Genomic DNA, 24,431 nt, shown 5'->3' with positions numbered 1-24,431 from the left:
GTAATCGCCACCTGGCAGGAGCATCTTGTCCATTTCAAATGCCGGGTTTAAGGCGGGCCCGTAGAGGCCATGGTTAATGGCAGCGAGCTGGGAGGCCCAATAGTACCGTTTAATATCCGGGAGGGCAATCCCCCCGTCAAACCATGGGAGCGTCAGCTTAGCCAGAGCAATACGCGGCCTCCCGTCCCAGAACAGGCGGCGTTGCAGACTCTCCACCTCACGGAAGTAGCGCGCCGGGACCAAGTCCATAGTGTTCTGCAGAGCGTACAGAAAACGCGGCAGAGACATCATCTTGAACAGTGCCGCCCGGCCGAGCGGCGAAAGCGGCAGGCGCCGCCAGCGTGCGACATCTACCCGCAAATGCTGGAGGGGGGGAAGCAGATTCCGTTCATACCGGGCCTCCGGGTCCAGAGTAATGAAGACACCCAGGTACCGAAATCCCTGCGGGGCGATCTGGATCGGACAGCCCCGCGGGAGAATAGGAGCCTCCCCAGAGAGAACATACACACACGATTTAGCCCAGTTGATGACGAGACCGGAGTTACGACCAAACGAGTGTAAAACATCAACTAGGACTATAAGTGATTTACGTGGGGAGGCTAGGTACAGAAGGATGTCATCAGCGTATAGGGATACGCGGTCCTCATACTCGGGGGTCCAACGGAGACCACGGATGGAAGGCTCCCACCGCAGCCACTCCACCAGGGGCTCCAAGGCAAGCGCAAAAAGAAGCGGCGACAGGGGACAGCCCTGCCGCGTGCCCCGGCTCAGCTCAAACGGGGCCGATACTCTTCCGTTCACGACTACCTGTGCCAATGGGCCCGCATACAACAATTTGACCCAACTGATGAATCCTGGGCCAAACCCGAACTTAGCAAGCATCGCCCAGATGTATGGCCACTCAAGCGTGTCAAACGCCATGGTGGCGTCTAAGGACGCCAAAATGGCCGGCTCCCGTATGAATGGGACGCGCGCAAGCACCCCATGCAAACGCCACAGATTAAGGGCTGTATTGCGATGGGGAATGAAGCCAGACTGGTCCTGATGAACCAGATCTCCCACCACACCGACCAGCCGACTGGCGAGTACCTTAGCGAGAATTTTGGGCTCCACATTCAGTAGTGAGATAGGCCGATAAGAAGTAACCCGATCCCGAGGTCTCCCCTCCTTGTGGATCACCACGATTGTAGCCAGACGCTGGTCAAGCGGGAGGGAGCCCAGCGAGTGGGCCGCGAGGAACATTGCGCGGAGGTGAGGCGCCAATGTATCCGGTCGCAGCTTATACAGCTCGATAGGGATACCATTCGGGCCCACGGCCTTGCCAGAAGCGACCGAGCGTATGGCGAGGGCGATTTCGTCGGAGGTGGGAGCGGCGTCCAGCGACACCCTGTCCTCCCCGGACAGGGAAGGCAGCGCGATATCCCTGAGCAGAGCACGGGAATCCTCTTCCGAGCAAGAAGAGACCGGGGAATACACCTCGCGGAAATACTCCGCGAAACAGGAGACAATTTCTTCTGGCTCAGTTACACACACACCATTCGTTTTCTCAATCAGCGGGACCACACGATTCGCTCTCTCCTTTTTATCCAACCACGCTATCAGTTTACCAGCCTTATCACCCACATCATACATTCGCCCCTGTTGCTCTCTACTGAGGCCCCTGGCCGCCTCCGTAACGAGGGCCCTATAAGCCGTCTGCTTGAGCTGGAGGACATGTAATGCAGCCTCCGTCACCCCATCATCTAGATTACCCTCCAGCTCAGCTATTTCAGCCTCCACCCGGGTCACCTCCTCCCGCTCGCGCCTCCGGGCGTGGGAAATAAGGGATAGGGCCTCCCCTCTAAGTACTGTTTTGAAGGCCTCCCACAGGGAGATAGCTGAAGGCACTGACCCCACATTCTCCTCAAAATAGCGCTGGAGGGATTTAATCAAGTCAGCGCGAATGGTGGGGTCGCGCAGGTACCAGGAATTGATTGGGACCACCCTGCTCTCAGCCCTCGGAAAGACATCAAAATGCAACAATAGCGGGGAGTGGTCCGAGATACCCCGTGCCAAATGGCGCACCTCCCCCACCCTCCCGACATGGGCCGCCGGGACAAGGACATAATCAAGCCGTGAGAGACTACCATGGGCCCCCGAGTGGAAAGTGTATTGCAGCTGCGTGGGATGTTTTAAGCGCCAGCAGTCCACCAATCCCAGTGTATCCAAGAGGCCGGATAGCCACGCCTGTGCCCGGGGGAGGTCCCTAGGGGGGTGACGATCCACAGTCCCAGAAACCACTGCGTTGAAATCCCCCCCACCACCAGAAGCCCCCCCGGAAGGCCAAGGAGGAGGCGCCCCAGATCTGCAAAGGTGGTCGACTGCAGCCCTGGTGGGACGTACACTGACACAAAGACAACCACTTTGCCCTCCATTCTCCCCACCAAGACAGTGTAACGTCCCCTGTCGTCGTGGAGCACCTCATCAATTTCTAACGGGAGCGAGTTCTTTACCATGATACCCACACCCCTCGAGCCTGACGTGAAGCCCGAATGGGCCACGAGGCGGTAGCCACGCCGATTCATGGCGCAGAAGGAATTGCCAATAAGGTGTGTCTCCTGCAGGAAGACCACATCAGGCGAGAGTCGCTTCAGATACTGTAGGACCACACCTCGTTTGATCCTGTCCCCCAGTCCATTGACGTTCCAAGACAACAAAGTTAATTCCCTACCCCCCATCCTACACAAAAACCATCATTCATCCCCCCGAGAGCACAGTAGAGCCTACACAAAAAAAGGGTTGCCTTGTGATAATAACGAACAACGCCCCATCCCTGCCCACCCACCCCAACAAAACTCCCCCCTCCCTGCACCCCTGCATGAGCCCAGACAGCCCCCCCCAACGTGCAGTGTGCCTGTCGCCCCATAGATAGTTAAACTAACTAGACCCCCAGAGGAGGAGGGAGAACCCCAAGAGACCCCACACAACCTCCATAGGAGGGGAACTTAAGCAATCCGACGTATAGTCAAAAGTGGCATCATTTTTGTCCCGAGCGAGGCCTAATATTAGTCCCTCAGTCTTGATCCGGCGAGCCCTCTCCCCTGGCCGCTCCCCCCCCGCCACCCCGATCCCGATCTCCAGAAAGAGTATCCAGCCAGTCCCCGGCCGCTTCGGGACGATCAAAAAAGTGTGTGCGACCTTCCACCTCCACTCGCAGCTTAGCTGGGAAGAGCATGGCGTATTTGAGATTTAGGTCCCGAAGACGGCGCTTGACACCAAGGAAGCTCAGTCTCTGCTTCTGGACCGCAGGGGTGAAATCAGGATAGAAATTAATGTCCATATTATCAAGTCTAATCGGTCCCTGTAGTCTGGAGGGTTGCAGGATAGCGTCTCTGTCCCGAAAATTAAAAATCCGGGCGACGAGAGGTCTCGGAGCGGCTCCGACCTTAGGCCTTCCCCCGGGAACCCTGTGGGCCCTCTCCACAGCAAAGAATTTACTCAGCCCCCGTGGCTGGAGATGGGTAACGATCAGGTCTTCCACGAAAAGGTCCGCCGCCGCTTCCTCACGTCCCTCAGGCACCCCGATGATACGGATGTTGTTACGCCGGGCCCGACTCTCGGAGTCCTCCAGGCGACGATCCATCAGCGCACTCGCCCGAGCAAGCCGGCGCACCTCCGTTTGCAGGGCCGCCACATCTGTCGTAAGGCCCGATGCGGTGTGGGCCAAAGAATCGACTCGGTCGTTGGTCTTGGAGAGATCGGCCCTTATCAGGCCAACATCTACGAGGACCGAGTTGATCTTCTGCGCCAGAGTGTCAAAACGCTGGCTCACAGAGGCCTTCATCTCGGCGATGGCGCCCATGACATCCCGCAGAGTCAGATCCGTGGGCAGATCGGGGGCATCAGTAGGGCCCTCAGGGGACTTGCGTGGCACCTCAGGAGATCCCTTCTGGAGGGTATAGCGATCCATGCTGTTGGACTGATGGGCTGTGCCACGCCGGGTCGATTTTACCTTTGCCCGATCGCCATCTTGTTTCGTGGCCATGGTCTCAGTCTCCCGATCGCACCAGCCACGTCGTGAAGGGCGGGCAAGCAGGTCCACGGGCTCCGGGGGGGTGCCACCCCAGATCTGCGGGGCGGATCACAGCCGGCGGGCAGGCAGGGTCCCCCAGCGAGGCCACACCAACACACAAAGCCCCGTGACCCAACCTCGCATAGACAGCAAGGAGGGTACGAAAGCGAAAGTGAAAGTGCGGGTCACGCGAGCCACCAAGCCCTGTCCGCCGCTGTTATTCACTTCGTCACTGGATCGCCCCACAACCAAATCCGGGGTTCGGCTGGGAGAAGGCCGCAAACCTCAATCGGTGTTAAAGTCGGTGTCCGAGGTCCGATTTGGAAGCGGCAAACGGGCGCCACCTCAGCTCGGGCTCACCAACACAGTCCCCTCATCTGGGACAGGATATGTTCAGGATAGTGATAGGAGGTCGCGGAGGTCCTCCGGAGCCTCGCACCTACGCGGCCATCTTGGTAGCCCGCTAGGCTTATATATAATTCAGGTTTTAAACCGTATAACCACGTTTCTAACACCTGAAAATGGATTTTAAATGAGAAAGCACTACAACAGATGCATTGCAAAGATATGATATTAAGGTTTTTTGTCACAGCTTTAATGAATAGTTGTGACAATCCAGTTAGCTCTCTCTAACTTATCATTTGTTAGTCCATCTGTCTGAAAAGTATGGGAGTAGACCAGCTTTCTCACTTAAGAGAGGGTTTGTAATGTGTATAATAATCATAGTAAAAGTAATAATAAATTTAACAATAATATTAGGGATAGAGAATCTGGGGGCAGTGGAATGTGTATCGCGGGACTATCTGTGCTCCCCCCCTGGTGGATACGTCTGAGGTTGCCTTGTCCCCCTGATCCTTGAGGGTTCCTTGCTTATCTCGCACATCTGAGTATAGATTTGGTTCTCCCGTGGCCCCCCCCCCTCCCTCTCAGGCCTCCTTTTTATTGACCGCCCTCGGGTGGTCTGGTGTGGAGTCCCCCGGCTGTGGTTCGACGCCCATTTCATGTCGTTTCGCCTTGCTTTTTGTTTTTCTTTATTTTTGTTGTTATTTATGTTAAAAGTGTGTATCCTGACTTCCCTTATGTGCAGTCTGATCTTCTGTAATATAGCGGAGCCCCTGTGGGCCAGTCATTGTTTTTTGAACTGCTTGATCACTTTGACTACTAGCGGCCGGCCCAGGCGGTTGTAGGCCCGTGCTTGTACCCTTTTCTCTGCACAATAAAATTTTTCAAAAAAAAAAAAATATTAGGGATAGTAATAACGACCTAATGGTAGTTATAATAGATAAGGATGACTTCTCCTTCTCAGTCGACGCTCCTCATGGGAGTGCTGCGGGGCAGTGTGTGGGGGAGGGGGGAGGGGCAGGGTGGGGAGGTAGCACACTCCAGCATAAGGCTGAACAGAGTTCAGTTAATAAATATATAAATAAAACGAATTTCATTGCGCACGCTGCATTGCATCGATGCATTGCAGCTCACGCAATGAAATTTGTTTTATTTATTTATTAACTGAACTCCGTTTGGCCTTATGCCGGAGTATACTACCCCCACCCTGTCCCTCCCCCGCCCCGCAGCACTCCCACGAGGAGCTGCGACTGCTTCTTCTACTACTACTACTACTACTCATAATAATAATAACGGACTAACATATTCACCACTCAAATTACTTTCATATTTCACTATACTAATTCAACACTAATCCTTTAATGGGTTCTGGAGTAGCGTGCTACTCGCCAAAAAAGCGCTTCAACACCACTTCGGGGGTAACAAGCACTATATAAATGCAAACCTTTTTCCCCCTTCTATTCCTCCGCTATCTTTCTCAATCAAAATAATTGACTAATATCCACCACTCAAATTACTTTCACATTTCACTATACTAATTTAACACTAATCCTTTATGGATTCCTGAGCAGAGTGCTACTCGTTGGAAAAGCGCTTTGACGCCTCGTCAGTCTGAAATGTAGAGCAGTATACAATTTCTGAAGAAAAATGGAAAAAGCAGCAATAAAAGCAAAGCGCTCCATAAACACCGGTAAAACACTGTTTCAGTTGTTTTTTATGTCGCGAAAATGAGTAACCACTGAAAAGCACCGTTTTGTTGAGGTAGTGAAATCAATGGAAAACACTGAAAAAACACCACCAGGATTTGCCAAAAATAGAAACTGAAAACAGGAAAGCCTATTGATATGTTATTTTAATGGAAATATTATTTAAATATTTAAAAACTAAGTGATTTTTTAAAATCCCAGAATGGAAACAGCATAACTGTTAATACATCATCCCTTCATTATTTCAAGCACCGTGAAAAGCATTTTAGTTTACCTCCTAACATTACTTTAAGATGATTTAAAAAAGAGCAATATTGATATCAGTTCACTGGAAAAGTTGTCTAGGATAAGTGATACTTACTAACCTGCTGCTTAATAAACTCTGTTTCAGGGTCAGGAAACACAACAAATGCAGAGTAGTGACCAGCAGATGGTCAGCAGCATGCCATCCCAACTCTACAGTACTGCTATGCTTTCCAAGGCTGTAGCTTTATCACCACACTGTGCCCCAGCAGAAGAAAACAGCCAAGGACTGCTGAGTCCTGATTTAAATCAAGACAGACAACTCCGGTAATTTCTGAACATTTTTATAAAGCGTATTATTTGAATATTAATTATTAAACATTGTTTTAGACAAGAACTGTTCCAGCATTGCACTGTGTAAGTATGTTTTTGGTTTATTTACATACCATTCAGCAGTGAATTATTTTTCCAAGCATTCATAGAGTTGATGCTACAAACTCCCTTGTATTGTTATTGTATTGTATAATGATAAATGTTTGTATATAGAGCCATTTACTTTTTATCTTTTGATGATTGTGTTTAATAAAATGCTGATATTCTTTCTAATACTTGAGAAGTAGTTGTTGACTTTTTAAAATGACTCCCCACAGTACTATCTGCAAGCATTACATTGTAATCAAAAACACTCCTTTGCACTTCATTTTATTGGCATTCCAAATAAAAGCTTTCAAAAAATTCCATATTTGTAAAGCTTGAACTACTCACCCCGACGGGTCTCAAGGTGCTGGGGGCCGTTGTGGAAATTAAGTGAGCTATTGCCCAGAGTCACACGGTGCTGAGCTGAGCTGCTGTCGGAGCTGGGAATCGAACCGTGAGCCCTGTGCTCCAAGGTCAGCTGCCCTGGCTGCTGCACCAAACCCCCACTGCAGCTAGCAAAACATGCTTTCAAAAAAGCACCCTAAAAAGCAAAGCATACAAATGCTAACAGTAATAACTCTACAGACTGAATTCAGTAAACATAAATCAACTATTTATATTTCTTTTCTTTACAGTAGCGAATGCCACTTTGTGTCTTGCAGTGTTGGACTTCTTGCTTCCAATGAACATTTTCATATTTGAAACAAACGGCTATACTTTAGGCCATACATAACAAAAGTATATATACAATAACAGCAGGTTATTGTGAATCACACATCTGTTATTACCTGGGGGTCTTAGTGACAGTTATTACAATTTTGATCTCTGTACTAGTGGCTTGTAATGCATCAGAAACCCTCGCTAGTATTATAGACTCGTAGTTCACAGCAAAGAATTGTTTATTCCCAATGTAAAAATGAGGTAATGGCAAACATGCTATACGAGGTGAGATGTTTAAATAAGAAGCAAGCTTTTCTTGACTTATTTTGTTCTTGAGTTTAGAGTACTCCCACAAGCTAATGTTGGTTTTTAACTTGTTCCTCTTTTTACAACTTCTATTTTTGAAAAAAACAAGTTAAACCCTTCGGCCTGTATCCCTTACCTTCAATCAATAATGATAGGTGTGACTTTAACTGTTCTTACTTACTTCTGCAACCAATCTAGTTCCGTAGAATCATAACATTCTAATAAACTAGTGATTTTATTAGGTGGTTTGTAAATATGACGCATTTCAGATATTCCCCTTTCACGCGGCACAGCAAGTTGCCTTGCTGCGCTACTTTGCGTAAAATGGTAGTAAATCTGACCCAAGACTATAAGCATTACTTTAACTCTATAACCTGGGGACATATTTACTAACATTTCCAGCAGCAGAGCAAGGCAACTTGCTGCACTGTGTTGCGCGAAAGGAAGACATCAGAAAAGCGCTATATTTACTGAGATATGGTGCATTTCTGCTGCCTCTCTGTACTGACACACTGTGTGCTTTCTAGTGCTAATGCAGACGGCCTTGTGCCATACTGCAAGGGTGCCTGCGTGACAGGCAAAATAGTTTTTCTGCAGAAAGGTACACCTTCCTGCGCAAAAAGAATCTTTAAAGGCATTTTCCCTTTTCTATGTGCGATGCTGAATGCATCCGACATAGAAAAAGGAAGTAACAAGAACAAATAAAGATACTCCTCCTTACACCTGGGTCTCAAAAGCATACCATTTTGAGGCATTCCCAGGTTTACAACTCCTTGTAAATCTCGGAATGCTCCAAAATCCATGGGTGGATGCATGGCACTGCACACATTGAATGCCTCCCTGCTGCATGGAAACACAAGGCAGCGAAATTCGCTGCCTTGCTTTACCTTAGATTTACTAAGCCATGTTAGAGCCACGCAAGGTGGCTTTGCAAATCCCACTTAATGGCTTGCATTGCCTTGCCTCATCTTGTGATGCAAGGGCAACGCAAGCCCTAAGTAAATCTGGCCCCTGGAATTTACCCATGGTTGAACAGCTCAACATTGCAATGTTGACTTGCAGTTTGAATTGACATAAATATTTATTCTCATAGCAATTCTGCATTCATGTTGTAAACTTGTTGTGACTCCCATTTGGACAGTGGTAAATTCCTAATTGGCGAGGGAGCGCTAGGTGGCGCTAGCCAAGATGGCCGCGCCGAGGTAGAGCTCCGCGATGCCTGACCCCTCGCATCCGCTCATCCTCCGTTGCTGATGGCCTGGGCGCGCTCCGCTTCCTGACGCTTGCGGAGGAGCTGCTGCCCCACCCCCGCTGCAATTTTGGGACGCTTTGGTGCCGCGGGGACTGAGTTCTGCCAGCTGGATGCGGCACCGCTGCAGGGACGTGCACTCGGCCGGTTCTTCGACCGGCGGCGCCCGCTACGAGCGCCCGCGGCGCCACACGAGGGGCGCAGGCCGCAATCTGGTGTCAGTTGTGTGGCGGCGGGGGAGACCCGCGGGGGAACACCTTGGCCTGCGGAGCGCTGCGGGAGGGGCGACGGGTCCCGGACGCCTCCCCGGACCCCCCCGGCCGCAGGGCCCTGATCGCCGGGCGGACCGGCCCGGATGCTAAGAGCTCGTGAGACGGGGCCCATCTACCGGATTGCCACCATCCGCCGCACTGATCTGCTCTGGCCTATGGTCCGGGGCGTGCCGCGGGGGACTGCTTCCTTCTTCCCCCCCCTTGCCCCACTGCCCTACCCGTTTGGTGGATTGGCTGCTGGCAGGGCGCCCTCGTGGAGGCTGGGCCCCCCCCTCGGGGCCTGTGGTGGGCCCCACACAGGAGTGGTGTCGCGCTCTGGTGCCTGAGGCGGCGATTTGACGGGGAGGTTATGCTGGATTGGTGCTGCCGGGCCCCCCCCCACCCACTGCCCGCTCCCGGTGTGGAGAGGTGTACGCTGTACCCGCGGGACGCCTGGGACCTGCAAGGACCCCGAGACAACGCCGATCAGAGGTGAGAGACGCGCACCTGCGCGAGGGCTTGGACTCCTTCCTGGTGGTGGCCGAGAACTGGTGCGAACAACGCGACGGTGCCCACGACAGGTGCCGGCGTCGGCGGTTGGCGGCGGGGGCCCATCGCCACACTGGGATCCGCGCGCTCCCCTCCCTCGTCGCCCGCTGGACGGAGAGGGCCCCCTGTTTCCCCCCCCCCTCCTCGGGGAGAGGTTCCTTTGCCGATCGCGGCGGGGAGCGCCGCCGGAATACGCCCGAGAGGCCGCTGCGGGGGCCTGATTGGTCGCGGGCCCTGTACCTGGAGCAGCGGAGAGACTCTACCACACTGGACCGCCTCTCGCGGGGCGGCGGCACCCCCGGCGGCCCGTCATACCGGGGTGAGGGCACCACCCCTATCCCCCGAATCCGCACCGGCTGGCAGTGGGGACACTGGGACGGCGAGCCACGCGGCGCCTGAGCACCGGCGCACGCGCCCTGAAGGCAGTCATGGGCAAGGAACGGGGTGCCAAGTCGGCGGCTGCACCCCACCAGACCAAGATTGACCGCTTCACGACCTCTGAGCCCCCCGGAGCTGGGGGGGAGGCGGCGCCGACTCCTGGCACGGACCTTGCCGCCATTCTGCAGGCCATCACCGCCTCCCGCACGTCCTTGGAGGGGATGGTCGGGGAGGTGAAGGTGGACGTGGCGCTCCTTCGACAGGATCTTCGCAATGCCACGGCCCGCATCACCGAGACGGAATCCCGCATTTCGACCGCGGAGGACGACATCCGGCAGCTCCAAGATCAGGTCCGGGAGCTCACGACCCACTCCAAGGAACTGCATCGGCGGGCAGAAGATGCCGAAAACCGGGCCCGCCGCAACAACCTCCGCCTGGTGGGCTTTCCGGAGGGGGTGGAATCTGGCCGCACCGATGACTTTCTTGAGAAATGGTTTAAGTCCTGGATGCCCGCGGCCAGCCTGTCCACCTGGTTCGTGGTGGAAAGAGCGCACCGGTCGTTGGCCGCCAAACCTCCGGTGGGGGCCCCACCGCGCCCCTTCATCCTGCGGATCCTCAACTTCAGGGACAGGGATGCCATTCTGAAGGAGGCGCGGGCGCAGTCTCCTTTGTCCTTCAATAACCATACCATCATGGTTTTCCCCGACTACACCCGGGAGGTTCAAGAGCAACGCCGATCATACCTGGAGGTGAAGCATAAGATGCGCTCCTTGGGTCTTAGATACCAACTTCAGTTCCCGGCCCGCCTCCGTGTGGTCTTCCAGGCTAAGACCTTGTTTTTCGACACTCCTCGGGCGGCATGGACTTGGCTCACTGAGGAGCGCCCCTTGCAACAATCTGGGCGAGCGTCCCCGGCCCGGAGGCCTACGGATCTGGACACAACCAGGCCTCCGCGCCCACGCCGTAGAAGACGCACACAGTCCCGGCGGCCCCGGGGGGGGGTTGACGGCTGGGCCTCGGTCCACGAGCAGGTCGGGCAGGATGCCGAGGGAATCGTCTGCCTCATCCGGGACATCTACTCAGGCGGCTGGGGGCCTCCGGAGCCGGTCGCCGCGACCGCCAGACCCGTCCCTGACCCCCCTCATCGCGCCTGTGGACCTTTCTGATCTCTCCCGCAGCCCGGTCATTTGACTTGGGGTGGTCTTCCATCTTGGTAGCAGCTCTGGTGGCCCGGTCCCGCGGCTGGGGCCGCCGCCACGGTCCTGGACTCAGCGGATCTCCGCCCATGAGTAGTAGTCTAGGCCGGAACACTTGCATCCGTACTTCTGGAGGGGTCCACCACGCTCTTGACACCCGAGCGCTCGCTTGGGGCTTCTGTAATAGTTGTTGATGTTAGGGCGACAGATGCTTCAGTTCCCGAAGTGTAGGGTGGGGGGTTGGGGGTTAAGGGGTGGGTTTTGTTGGATGTTTTGTTGGATACTCCTCCTCGGGGGGGTGGTCCTTTTCGTTCATGTCTGGTCTTCCATGGGCGCGCCGTATCGCAGCTTCCTGCAAGCGTTACTGCAAAGCCCAGCGCTTGCCCACGCACGCGGCCTGTTGCTGCTCGCTCCCGTCCTGGCGCCCCTTGGCTTCCTCCCGCGGGCGTCATTGCAGCGCTCCGCGCTGGCTCCTGCCCACAGTCTGCTGCCGCCCGCTCCTGGCCGGGCGCTCCTGGTCCCCTGTTGCCTGCCCCCTGCTTTCCCCGCGGGTCCTGGGCGATCCTCCCCTCCTCCCGGCGCACCAGTACGACATGATGTCCTCCCGACACCCCTGGGGTGGCTCCGACCCTGCTATGTCCCGATGTACCCGTTGCATCCATGGCTGACGTGACCCCCAAGGCACAGCTGCACGTCCTGTCCTGGAATGTGAACGGCCTGCTGGATAGGCATAAGCGCACGGCGGTCCTTAAATATGCTCAGCGCGTTGGGGCCGACGTCCTCCTCCTTCAGGAGACCCATCTCCTTGGGGAAAAATGTCCTTTCTTGGCGCGCTATGGCTACGACCGGGTGTGGCACTCGGGGTTCTCCCGTGGTTCCCGCGGGGTGGCGGTCCTGCTGCGTCGTTCCTTCCCCTTCGTCCTTCAGAGGGTGGCCCGTGCGCCCCTGGGAATCGGGATTGCCATTTGTGGTACGCTGGAGGGTCGCCCGGTCAGCTTCCTTTCACTCTATGTGCCCCCCTCGGGACTGTCGCAGGCTTTATCCCACGTCGCCTCGTTGTTAGAAGTTCTCCCCGTGGGCACTGTCGTGCTTGGGGGCGATTTTAATGCGGTCTTGGCCCCTCAGCTGGATTCGTCGGGACCGATTTCGGACTCCCGCGCCGCGCGAGCGAGACAGCTGGCGGGCTGGGCGGAGGCCCAGGGCCTCTGCGACGCCTGGAGGCTTTGGCATCCTCACGACCGTCAATACACCCACACTTCAGCCGCTCACCACTCTCACGCTCGTATTGATATGGTTTTTGTCCCCCCCACCGAGTGCGGAAGTGTCCAGGATGTCCGCATCCTTCCCAGGGGCATCTCGGACCACTCGCCAGTCCTCCTGGGTCTGGGCCCCCCGCCTCACGCGGCCAGGCCGGTGTGGAGGTTCAACGCCTGGTTCCTCCAGGACAAGACAGTGCGCGAGACGGTCGGCACTGAGCTCGCTCATTACTATGGTGCCAATGAGGGCTCTGTCTCGTCTGCAGGCACCCTCTGGGAGGCTTGCAAGGCAACCATCAGGGGGGCGGCCAAGGCACAGGTGGTGCGGCACCGCCAGACACAGCTGCAGCAGCTCACTGCCTGCGAGGCCCGGGCGTTGCGGCTGGAGCAGTCGCTCTCCGAGCATGACGACCCGGCGGTGGACCGACAGTTGCGGCTCCTTCGTCAGGAGATTTGTCAGCGGTCCCTCGAGGCGGCCAAGCTTCTTTGGCAGTCCTCGGTAGCGAGGGTCTACGGCTGGGGTGACAAGAACGGTGCACTATTGCACCGCCTGGCCACTTACCCCAGGGCGTCGCGCATCATTCCGGCGATTGCCGACTCTTCGGGGGTGCTCCAGTCCTCCTCCGTGGCTATGGCGGAGGCATTTGCCCAGTTCTACTCCCAGCTCTACCGAGCGCGTGCGCCGGACCTTTCTCTGGACGCCCTGCTCGCGTCCGGGAGCGCCTGCCTGGCCCGGCTTCGGCCGGACGAAATGGAGAGCCTGGAGGCGCCCATCTCCGCCGAGGAGATCGGGGAGGCAATCGGGCGTACGTCAACGGGGAAGACACCGGGACCGGACGGTTTTCCTCAGGAATTCTTTGCGGCCTATAAGGACACCCTGGTCCCGCGGCTGAGAGCCCACTATGCGGAGGCGCTTGAGAGGGGTTTCTTCCCCCTGGAATCCGACCTGGCCACGATTGTGGTTTTGCCCAAATCCACGCCGCCGCCCGCTGATAGAGCGGCCTATCGCCCAATTTCGCTCATCAATACTGATGTGAAACTCTATGCGGCGGTTCTGGCCCAACGACTTAAGCCCATGTTGTCGACCTTGGTCCACCCGGATCAATGTGGCTTCATGCCCGCTCGGGGCACGCGCCACTGTCTGCGCCGTCTCCATGTGGCCTTGGCCCATCGCCATCGACTGACCCCGTACCTCGCCCTCCTCCTCGTTGACTTCGAGAAGGCTTTCGATTCGGTGGGGTGGGCCTACCTCTTCGATGTCCTGTCCCGTATGGGCTTTGGCCCCCGGTTCCTGGGGATGGTGCGAGTCCTCTATGCCCGGCCCCGTGCCAGAGTGCTGGTCAATGGTGCGTTGTCAAGGCCCTTCCGGATTGGCCGGGGGACGAGGCAGGGTTGCCCATTGTCGCCCCTTCTCTTCGCCCTGGCGATGGAGCCTCTGGCCGCCTTGATTAGATCCGATCCCCTCCTTCGGGGGTGGGAGTGGCCCGGCTTGGAAGCCGACAAAATCGCCCTCTATGCGGACGATGTCCTCCTCTACCTGGGGGACCCAGCGAGCTCCGGACCGCGCGCACTATCCATCCTGAGCCGCTTCGGCCGGGCGTCGGGTCTCTCCCTCAACCCACGGAAGTCGGTCCTGGTACCGTTGCACCCCTCCAGGGAATGCTTTGACTGGCAGGAGACCATCCCTCTGCGTCGCTTAACATTTCAGTACCTGGGCATTTGGGTCTCCCTCCTCCCGGAGCTAAGCTGGGCGCTCAACGTCTCCCCCCTGGTCAAGAGAGCCAAGGTCGATTTGGCGCGGTGGCAGCAGCTGCCCCTCAACCCGCTGGGAAGGGTCGCCCTCTACAAAATGATGATCCTTCCCCGGTTTCTGTATGTCTTGCAAAACACTCCCCTCTCCTTTCCGCGCCCGTGGTTCCGCGAGCTCGACGGGATGGCGACGAGATTTCTCTGGGGCGAGGGGAGGCGGCGGCTGGCTCTGTCGACGTGCCGTATTCCCACCTTTGACGGGGGCCTGGGCATGTCTGATCTCTACCTCTACTACATGGCCACCCGCCTACTGGTCATTCACGACTGGTATGGAGGGGGTTGGTCCGACCCGGCCTACAGGGTGGAACTTCACGGCTTGGGCTTCTCCGACATCCAAGACCGCCTGTACGGCGCCCCCATCCCTGCTTCTTGCCCGGACATCACCAGGGCTGTGTTCCTGTCCTGGAGAGCGGCGCTCCGCCTCACCCGATGGACGGGACGGTTGACCCGGGTCACTCCCCTGTGGCACGGGACGTGGTTGCGGGAGGTCACAACGCTGGAAGGCTTCAAATCATGGGATCTTATCGGCATATCCCAGCTGGGGGACGTCTGGCGGGGCGGGCGGATGTGTTCCTTTTCGGAGCTGCAAGCGCGTTTCTCCCTTCACTCCTCCCAATTTTACCGGTACCTCCAGCTGCGCCACGCCATACGCACCTACACGCCACTGGACGTCTGGCTGCCGGATCACAGCCCTCCGGAGGCTCAGGTTCTGCTGGGCAACCTGGGGAGGGGGGGCATCTCCAGGATCTACCGCTCCCTCATTAACTGCACCCCTACATCCCTTGCGGGTCTTAAGGAGCGCTGGGAGGGATGGGTGGGTCCCCTGGACGAGGCCGACTGGCGGGACGCCCTTATGGCCCCCCGGTTGGTGACGGCTTCCGCTAAGCTGCGACTCATCCAAATCTATTATCTCCACGCGGCGTACCTCACACCAGCTCGCCTTCACCGTGCGGGCCTCTCCGGGGATGCGGCCTGCCCCCGATGTGGTTCCGACCCGGCAGACTTCCTGCATATGGTGTGGTCCTGCCCGGCCCTGGAGGGGTTCTGGAGGGGCATTGAGACCGAACTTACGGAGGTCCTGGGGTGGGAGGTGCCCCATGATCCAAGACACTCGCTGCTGGGCATCACGGATGGCTTGGATGGCACGCGCTCAGAGCAACTGTTTCTCATGACGGCCTTGATGGTGGCCAAGCGCGACATTGCTGCGGCATGGAAGCAGCCGCTGCCGCCAAGTGTGGCCAAATGGGGCGCTGGGGTGGACTGGTGCGCGGCGCAGGAACGTACTCTCTATCAGGCACGAGGATGCCCCAAGAAATACCGAAAGGTTTGGGGGAAATGGCTAGGCAACATACCTTAATGGGGCGGTGTGGGGGCTGGGGGGAGGATTCTGGGGGCGGGGGGGGCGGGGGGTGCTTCCTAATGTTTTGCTGTGTGATACTGATTCGGAATACCAGACTGTTTTTGTTATTGTGCTGTTTAAAACAATAAAACTTGTTTATCAAAAAAAATTCCTAATTGGCATAAATTGGTAGCTCGGCAGCCAAACCATGCCATAAAACAGAGATGATCAATTTAGAATATTTTTTGTGGATGGGCTCCATACCCTAAATAGATATATTACTCATTATTAGAGATTCAACTCCATCGTGAAAATAACAAACTGTGCAAACCTCTTAAACGTAAAAAAGGAGACAGTGATTGATTGTGCAACATGTAATTTCTGAATCAGTTCATTCTCATCATCTCTTCCTTTTCCAAGGGAATTGAGTAAGTAAAATATAAGTATTAAACTACTTCCTACTTGAGCTTTTGAATGTTCTTCCTTCAATTCACGTACACTGTGTTACTGGACAGAACCACTTTTGACTAGTTGTATAAAGTTATGGAAAAGTTGTGGGCAGGCTGTGAATGCAAATATCATGAACTATGTCTCTTTTGGCTAAAGATGCCAACATGATATCATCTCATTCGAATCTATTTACATTCCAAATCATTATCGGTCTGCTTTGTCCCTCAAAGGATGTTGCTGAGTCAGCCAATCCAACCAATGATGCCGACCTCATGCAGCACAAGGCGATCATCAGACAATAGTGGGTCTCCAACACAAGCTAAGTATGTATCCCGCGACAGAACCAAGGGATTGATAGCATACACTAATTCACCTTGCCTCATACTTTTCATAGACTACTTGATCATCTGAAAAGAACTGAAAACGCAGCTTTGCTTCTTCTGTCTTGCTATACTCTTAAGTTTTCCTTTTCAAAATACTTTTTCCATTTCTATTCGCTGGAATCTGAAAGGGCCAGCAGGATGTACGCTGTACTCCATTGCCAACCTAAACACAAATAAACATAGATAGCTTCAAGGCAGTAACTTAAGCAAACAAGACAACATTAAAAATGGCCCCCAAGAAGTTATGAGGGGTGTTATTCTAAGGATACAAAGGGTTATGGCAGGGAGTCTAAATATAACCAGACACAAGCAAATATTGATCAGAACTACACCTGCTTTGTATCTAAATCACAATGAAATGTTGCAGATATTAAGCCATTCACAGACATGCAATTTGTGAAGGAATTAGCTCAATACACCTAGCCTAGTTCGAACCATTCTGACAACGTTTCAAATGCTTCTCATAAAAGACCTGAAGCCAATGACAATGTAAGTCTGAAAACATTTGATGAAGAGATCTCTGTGGAAAAAGGAAAGTTGCAAGTACTAATGTATTTTTTCACTTCATTTGCTCATATAGAAATGTCCATCTGGTGTATAAAATATGCACACTTGAGTACACCAAGAAATCTAAGACTGACTGCGATTCACTACAGTACTCCTTGAATTCTTGACAATTTCCTAACTTAAAGAATTCAGCCCCTGTGCTGAATTTATTTATGTTTTTGTTCCTAGGCAACGCAGGGAGCTCTGTGATAATAGTGAGTTTAGACAGAAGCTAGGAAAATAAGTCACATTTTGTTAATTGTAACAAGATCTCTTAATTGTGCTGCGGTGGACACTCAACACCGAATGAAGACATTCAATGATCTATAAGACAAACTCAGAGGTATAAATGTACCTTACTCTCTATTCCCTCCAGTTAAGCACTCAACCGATGTATGTGGCTCAAACCATTCATTTGATACAGCAGAATGTGCTGTACAGTTTGAGGAACCTATGTTTTAAAGAGATTATCGACATGCATGGATTAAACTGAGTGGATAATACTGATTCATCTGTTTATCTGTTTATTCCTATTCACTTATGAATATGCAGCACAGCAGACACAGTGTACGAGCTGTTCCAGCTCATCTGTGGATTTCTGACCTTGTGGTCCGCTCGTACAAGAGCTATAAATCCACTTCTCGAGTGACATGTGGCTTACTTCTCCTCTCTCTCTTGTGTCATAGGGCATCTTGCCTTCACATGACCCGCTCAGTTACCATCAATCTCTCCGATATAAGATAGTGTCTCTGGCTGGCCCTTCATTGCTGTGACTCATTCTGGCCTTATGGGGAAGGGGGATTTGAGTTTGATTATTATATATTTGGTTTGTGTGTATAATGAGTGTTCTGGTAAATGGTGCAAGGAACAGGCAATGGCTGATCTAGTTATTGTAACACATATCTAGTTAATAGTTCTTGGATATGGCAGAATTAAGTCACTTACATGGAATGTGAAGGGTATCAGTGGGGTCGTCAAGAAGTATAGAAATTGGTCCCACGTTTGACTCAGGATAGTGCATTTGGTTGCGTTGCTTGAAACCCACTTGACAATGGAGGAACATGTGAAACTAGGCAAAAAAATTGTGGCCAGTTCTTTTTTCGTCTTTTTCATCTTCGGCCAATGGAGGTCTAATATAGTTAGAAGTTTCTTTTCCATTACATACAATAAAATGCTGTTGAATGTTAGCAGTCTAGCTTGGTTTGGTAGAAATACTATACACCATTTCAATACTTCTTCATATTTGAGGCCTCTAATATCAACCCAGGATATTCTTCAGGTACATGCTGAGGGCTTTAATGTATATTTGATGCAACTTTAAATAAGTAACAAGTGAGGCATGAACCACTAGGAAGTGGGCCTAGACTGATGCAGACTTCAGTGTGACAATTTTATTTAGCAGCTATTTGAATGTTGTAGGTGAATCAGCCTATCTTTCTTTCCACAAAGTAAGTATACTAGACCCCGTGGGTGGGCACCACGCCTTTCTCTGTATTGATCATTCAGGTCCACTTACCCTTTTCTACCCGTAGATTCAAGGAAAATCCTGAATTCGTGTTCTCGGCACCTTCGAGACACTTTCTCCCCGCATCGCAGTAAGACCAACTTTCCCACTTTTTCCGCCCTTTGCACGTTTGTTTCGAGAGTACGATGATGTTGATTATGCGAACTAGTGTGTAAGCACACGTCGGTATGAATCCGGTACTGGCACTGTGTGTTTTACGTGTGGGACGATTGGCACTTGTGCTTGACACTTGACCACTCGTCGCTATTTACGTGCACCGCGGCAATTACCGTATGAGTGCACTATATCACCTGTTTGATTATTGGTGAAAAGATGGAGTGATAACTTGAACGAATACCACTTGTCACGATTTACTTGCACCCCGGCAATTACCGTGTGAGTGCACCATTTCACCTGTCTGATTAATGATGGCTAGATGGAATGATAACATGAGCATATTGGAGCCCACAGTGATGATTGCTACTCGTAATCCACAACTGAGTACAGTTATACTGTTTCATTTTAAACAGGATGACTGGTAAGCTAGCCACTCACAGTCATGACATAGCATTTTTGATTGATGATTGAGAGGAGCCCGAGTTGATAGCAAATTACATAACATACAAGTTGTGTATATATTGTTTTCCTTTCTGTTTTCCTCCACAGGCACATTCCGACTGGATATACAGTAGGAACTTTTATTCTAACCAAGAGCAGGGTACACCTTAGCGTGTGTATACCACCCTGGTTAGTACCACCGGTCCTGAAGAAAACCTGGAGATTTTTTCCACCAAGGTTGAAACATGTAGACCAACTTCACTTCACTTCACAATTTTCTTCCTAAGATACCACAGGTCAATTTAACCTTATAGGGTATCTTCAATTTGTTTTAAACATTGTTCAGTTGCTCCATAATTAAACAATTTTTTTATAGAGAGTTAAACCTGACCAATTTTTAAAAATCACTTCCTAGCACTTGCACTAACACAAAAAATACCAGCTCCACTGTAGTCAGGTGTCGTAGCACACCCGGATGGCACTCGGCCTCCGGGTGGGACCCCGATGATGAAGCATGTCACCAACTAGGTTGGTGAGTGAGGGGTCTTCTACAAAACAAAGGATTTTTCCTTTGTAGTGCACCTCTCATTATCTCGTAGATATCAATTGATCTTGGAGGGTGTACTCCTTCTATTGTTTGTTAGAATTTGTTCAAGGGGAATAGGAGTAACCCCAACACAAAGAAACCCTTTCTCTCCCATTGTTTTTCCATATTAATGAGTAGTTACACACTGATGACTGGGAATTCATTGGACATATGGGGTTTCTTATACAACATTTATGAGAAACATATTTGGATGGATCTGGCGCATCTACAACTTAAAGGGTGTTCCCGCCTTTGCTATAAGTGGCAACTATTGTATTGCTAGCCAGGCAGGGCAAGTTTAAGTTTAATTGTGGGCCTTATAAACATTTTTTTAATCCATTGCAGGGATGTGGAATTCCTATAGCCCAACGCCCAGGACATATTATTTGGGGTCAACGGGCAACAAGTTTTCATGTGTATTTTGTCCTTGGGACAAGTAGGCCCAACCCCTGCAGCACAAACCCTTTGTCTGCCAGTTTACAGTGCCACATTATGGATCAGGGGAGGGCAATGTCTGCAGTTAAAGTAATATTTTTGTCCATATGTTAATGGTGTTCAAACTTGCATTTATGGTTAATTAATTGAAAACCTTTAATATTAGGGTCAGCTCTCTCAGTAAATGTTGTAAGCTCTGACTGCACTACTGACAGTGGTTCCAATATAAAAATGTGTACACATGTTTTCAAAGTTTAGCAATATGAGGCTATGTATAATACTCCCAGAATGATCTCTGGCTCCGATTCTTAGCTGAGTAAGGGAAATGTGCGAATTCTGGACGACCCATAAGATGTACATATATCTGCTTGGGACTTACATAATTCTTGGCACCCATGTTTCTTCCCATTTTTAAATCTTGATGGACTCTGTAGGCTAAAGGGAAGCAAAACTGCTCTCTAAGGGAAATTTTCCCTATGTAAATATTAAAGTGTCACTGCAGACAAAACAGTAAACTGTACTGACTCTCCCTATGAGTGCCCGCTAATATTATAAGGCCTACCTCAGGTCAATATCGAACCTTTCAGAGTTTGCCATGCACCAGGCTACCTGTGCACAGTTACCGGGCTGCGTACAACAGTAGTCTCACACGTGCAGCCCTCACACATGTGCACACTTCACATGTTCACATGTAACCAGCCAACTGCCCCTTAAGCTAGCTGTCTAGGTGTGGCCCAATCTTGAAAAGCGGACTCTGGCAGTAAACACATGCATTCCGTTTGCCATGTGATACACATGTAGTGAGACTCACCCACAGTAAAAAGACCAATACCAGGTGACCAAAAAAGCAAAAAATGTGGGTGCACTAAATGGGCGGAACCCATTTTGAAACAGCATGCATGTGAAGCAAAGTGCCCTTCAGTCACAGTGTGCATATGTGACACACAGAGCTTAATAGGAGCACTTGGTTTGCCACTAGGTAGGATCACTATCCTGTGCATGTGCCTCAAAGCACATACTTGTGTATTTACCTAAATAAGCTATGCTCCTGCACAAGGTAAACTGGTGTAGCACAACAGGGAGCATACCTACCTCTGTCATCAACCAAAGAGATATAGTGAAAGAGACGGTGGGGTAAGTTCAGCAGTTATTCATAATATGATCACTGCTAGAGGAGAGGCTGGGAGCACACTACTGCACCTCTGCTATTTGTTGCTTACTGCAACACATATCACCCACCAGTCCACTTCATATGCTGCTGTGTCATTACATCTCGACGTAACAGCCATTCTAGAGTAGAGAGTACTCCGTGTGACTTCTCATGCGGTACAGCCCCGCTGCTTGTAGCAAATGTAGTAGGATGTCCTACATATGATTTATCTGTTGCATCTGGCTCTGCAGTTTTGGAGGTTGCACTACCATAGTTGATGGCTCTGGAAGAGGTGGAGAGATGTAGATTAGCAGGTCTGGTTTCTTTTGGGACAGTGGGCGACATCATTGCAGCTCGATTGCAAGTTAATATGGGAATTGGTGTGTGGGGGGTCCCAAGGCAATCAAGTGGTACTATGCTCTAAGTGTGACAGCTGGAGATTTTTGTCTCTTACATTCTGAAGCCATGTTACAGTTGGACCCAAACAGAGCATTAAGCACGTCCCTTTAGCACGTTACCATAAAGGGAACAAGGAAGAGCAGTTCAAGGTTTATTCATGGAGGTGATGTGGGTTAGAAATTCAGGGGAGGATTTACAAGCCCCTTGCGCCACTTTTGCGTCACTTTTCCCATGTTAAAAGTGATGCAAATGTGGCGCAAGGGGCTTGTAAATCTGCCCCTCAGAACTCACCAAAGCACACAAGTAACACTTCATAATTCTATATCCAGTCAGTGATTGTATTTATTTTTTAACCCCTTCGCTGCGGCGCTGGGGGGGTTCGGGGTGAGCGCGGCGCCGCCATGCTCGTGACGGAACCACGCCGTCATGAGTCACGGGCGAGCTGTGCTCATGACGGCGTGGTTCCATCACGACTCCGCCCACTTAGTACTTCGCCCGCACAGGCGGGGAATTAGTGCCGCATGGGCGGAGCGGCTGCAGCCTGACGGAACCACGCCGTCATGAGCACACGCCGCCCGTGACTCATGACGGCGTGGTTCCGTCATGAGCGTGGAAGGGGTTAAGAAAAAGGGGTAGGCCAGCCAAAACCCATTATAGTGGCGCCTCATCAGTTCTCTAGAGCATGGCCCCATTTTGTTGGCCATATACAGCACACAAAGATGTAACGAGTCACCAAGGTTATGTAATAGTGGTTGAGGGACTCTTGTTTTGGCAGGGCTCATATGAGAAGCTGCTTCCTCAGTCAGCATGGTTCACATACTTGTCCTCCCTGCAAGAGGTCCAGTGCTGTCAAATATTATAGACATGGAACGCTTGCATAACTTATGAAAGGAGCCCCTGAGGAGGTCTTGGGTTATCCTAGGCATATCTCAGATGAATCTCTGTGACATTAAATGATTAATGGTCTTACTGAGCTGTTGGACCAGTAGTTGGAGAGGGACCGGTACATGGTGGTAGCTGTGGATAGACTCCCCCAGAAACCAAGAGGAGACAACACTGCCGCGTGAGATGCTTTGGTGGTCCCTCTGCAGGCAGGCCCCTCTTCAGGCTCTGCCAGGACAGGAGAGATGTTGCAGGCCAATGTAAAAAAGTGGATTGTTGGATTTGGAGCGTCTTCTACCATTCCCTTTCCCCTGTTCGATAGTCCTATTGTGAGGCACCCTAGAAACGGGTGGTGGGCAATGTTTGTTTTATTGAACTTCCTTTGGGTTTTATTTGATAAGTATGTTGGGAATCGGATTAGTTCCTTTGTAATTGTTATGTACTGTGTCAAACTATCTTTTGCAGTATAATTTTTTTTTTTAACTAAAAAGAAAAAGTATTTTAGTTTGCACACAGTTAAATTCTAAAGATACAGTTCCCAATGTGCACAATGTAAAGACTGCCTCTCTAGCAAACCCTGAATGTGCAAGATGGTCTCTGAGTGTTAAACTGTGCAAAGCCCCAGCCTAAGATGTTTGTCACATAGTACACAATAGAAACACACTTTTTAATCTATTGTCAGAGAGTTTGCAGTCTAAAGCTCCTACCTATTGTGTTTATCAATTCACAATGTAAAATCCCTTTCTATTATATCTGTGAGCGATGTGGCAACATAAAACCCCTGCCTACTGTATTTGTCGTGGGAGTATACCATGCAAAGCCCCATCCTTCTGTATTTGGAACAGGATCTGTGTTAACAATGTTTCTGTAGCTCTTATGAACAATGGAAGTAATCTGTACATGGGCTGGCACAACTCTTACCCAATGAAATGCGATAAAGGATATCAAGAAAGGGGAAGACCAAGGCACCCTCTTCTATACTACTGTTTAAAATAATTTTTTGTGATTACATGAGCTCACCCATACCGAAAAAAAGTGTTTCTAGCCAAACCTAAAGATAAGGAAGAGAAGCATTGTCTCGGTCCTGAGTAATATTTATATGAATCTGATTGTTTTCGCCAAGCAAGGTTACTCTGGTGTCAGATTGGATAAGCGTTATCTCCTCAGTTTGCTGTTTGTCTCTTTATAGGTATTCTCAACATCAAATGCATAGGAGTGCAGAGGTGCCCACGTCTGGCAGCAGTACATCTATTGCCCTAATGGGCCAAGCCCTCTTGCATTCCAGATTAACAGGACAGCAATCACCGCAATATCAGGCTCCGCATCTCCAGCACCAACAGCAGAAGTCAGAGCAACAACAGCACTGCCCCCTTCAGGTGAGGTGAAATGGTACTGTTTTCTTCTAGGGCCCTGTTCAGAGACAGGTAGTAATACAATGTTGGTGTGCGCACGTACACCTACACAGAATATATGACATTACAACGCAAACATTTACAACGTATGCTTTTACAATGCAGTTTTTACATCACAGCTACCATTACAACGCATGATTTTACAACGCATGCCATTACAAAGCATTTTTAGAAACTACATTTACAACGCATTCCGTTACAACGCATACCATTACAACGTATACCATTACAACGCATAATACTTTTAGGGCAACAGTAGGGTAAGTGTTGGATAGTGAAGGGGTAAAAATTATTATTCCCGCTCCAGTGAGTGCAACAGTAGGGTAAGTGTTGGATTGTGTAGGTGTAAAAATTACTGTTCCCACTCCAATGAG

The 24,431-nt window shown here is 51.3% G+C and overlaps 1 protein-coding gene across 2 annotated transcripts in view; it reads left to right on the top strand.

Annotated features, from left to right (window-relative positions):
* NPAS2 (neuronal PAS domain protein 2) overlaps window positions 1-24,431 on the top strand; it is a 491,193-nt gene that overhangs the window by 448,435 nt on the left and 18,327 nt on the right. For both annotated transcript variants that reach the window (XM_085622764.1, XM_085622765.1), the window contains exons 17-19: window positions 6,491-6,669; window positions 16,433-16,525; window positions 23,835-24,021. In XM_085622764.1, coding sequence (XP_085478890.1) covers window positions 6,491-6,669; window positions 16,433-16,525; window positions 23,835-24,021 — 459 coding nt within the window. The remainder of the gene's footprint in view (window positions 1-6,490; window positions 6,670-16,432; window positions 16,526-23,834; window positions 24,022-24,431) is intronic.

This window comes from Triturus cristatus, chromosome 8 (genome assembly GCF_964204655.1).
Source record: "Triturus cristatus chromosome 8, aTriCri1.1, whole genome shotgun sequence".
Taxonomy (NCBI): Eukaryota; Metazoa; Chordata; class Amphibia; order Caudata; family Salamandridae; genus Triturus; species Triturus cristatus.
The sequence above is the reverse complement of the archived record's forward strand: the minus strand, read 5'-3'. Positions and strand labels throughout refer to the sequence as shown.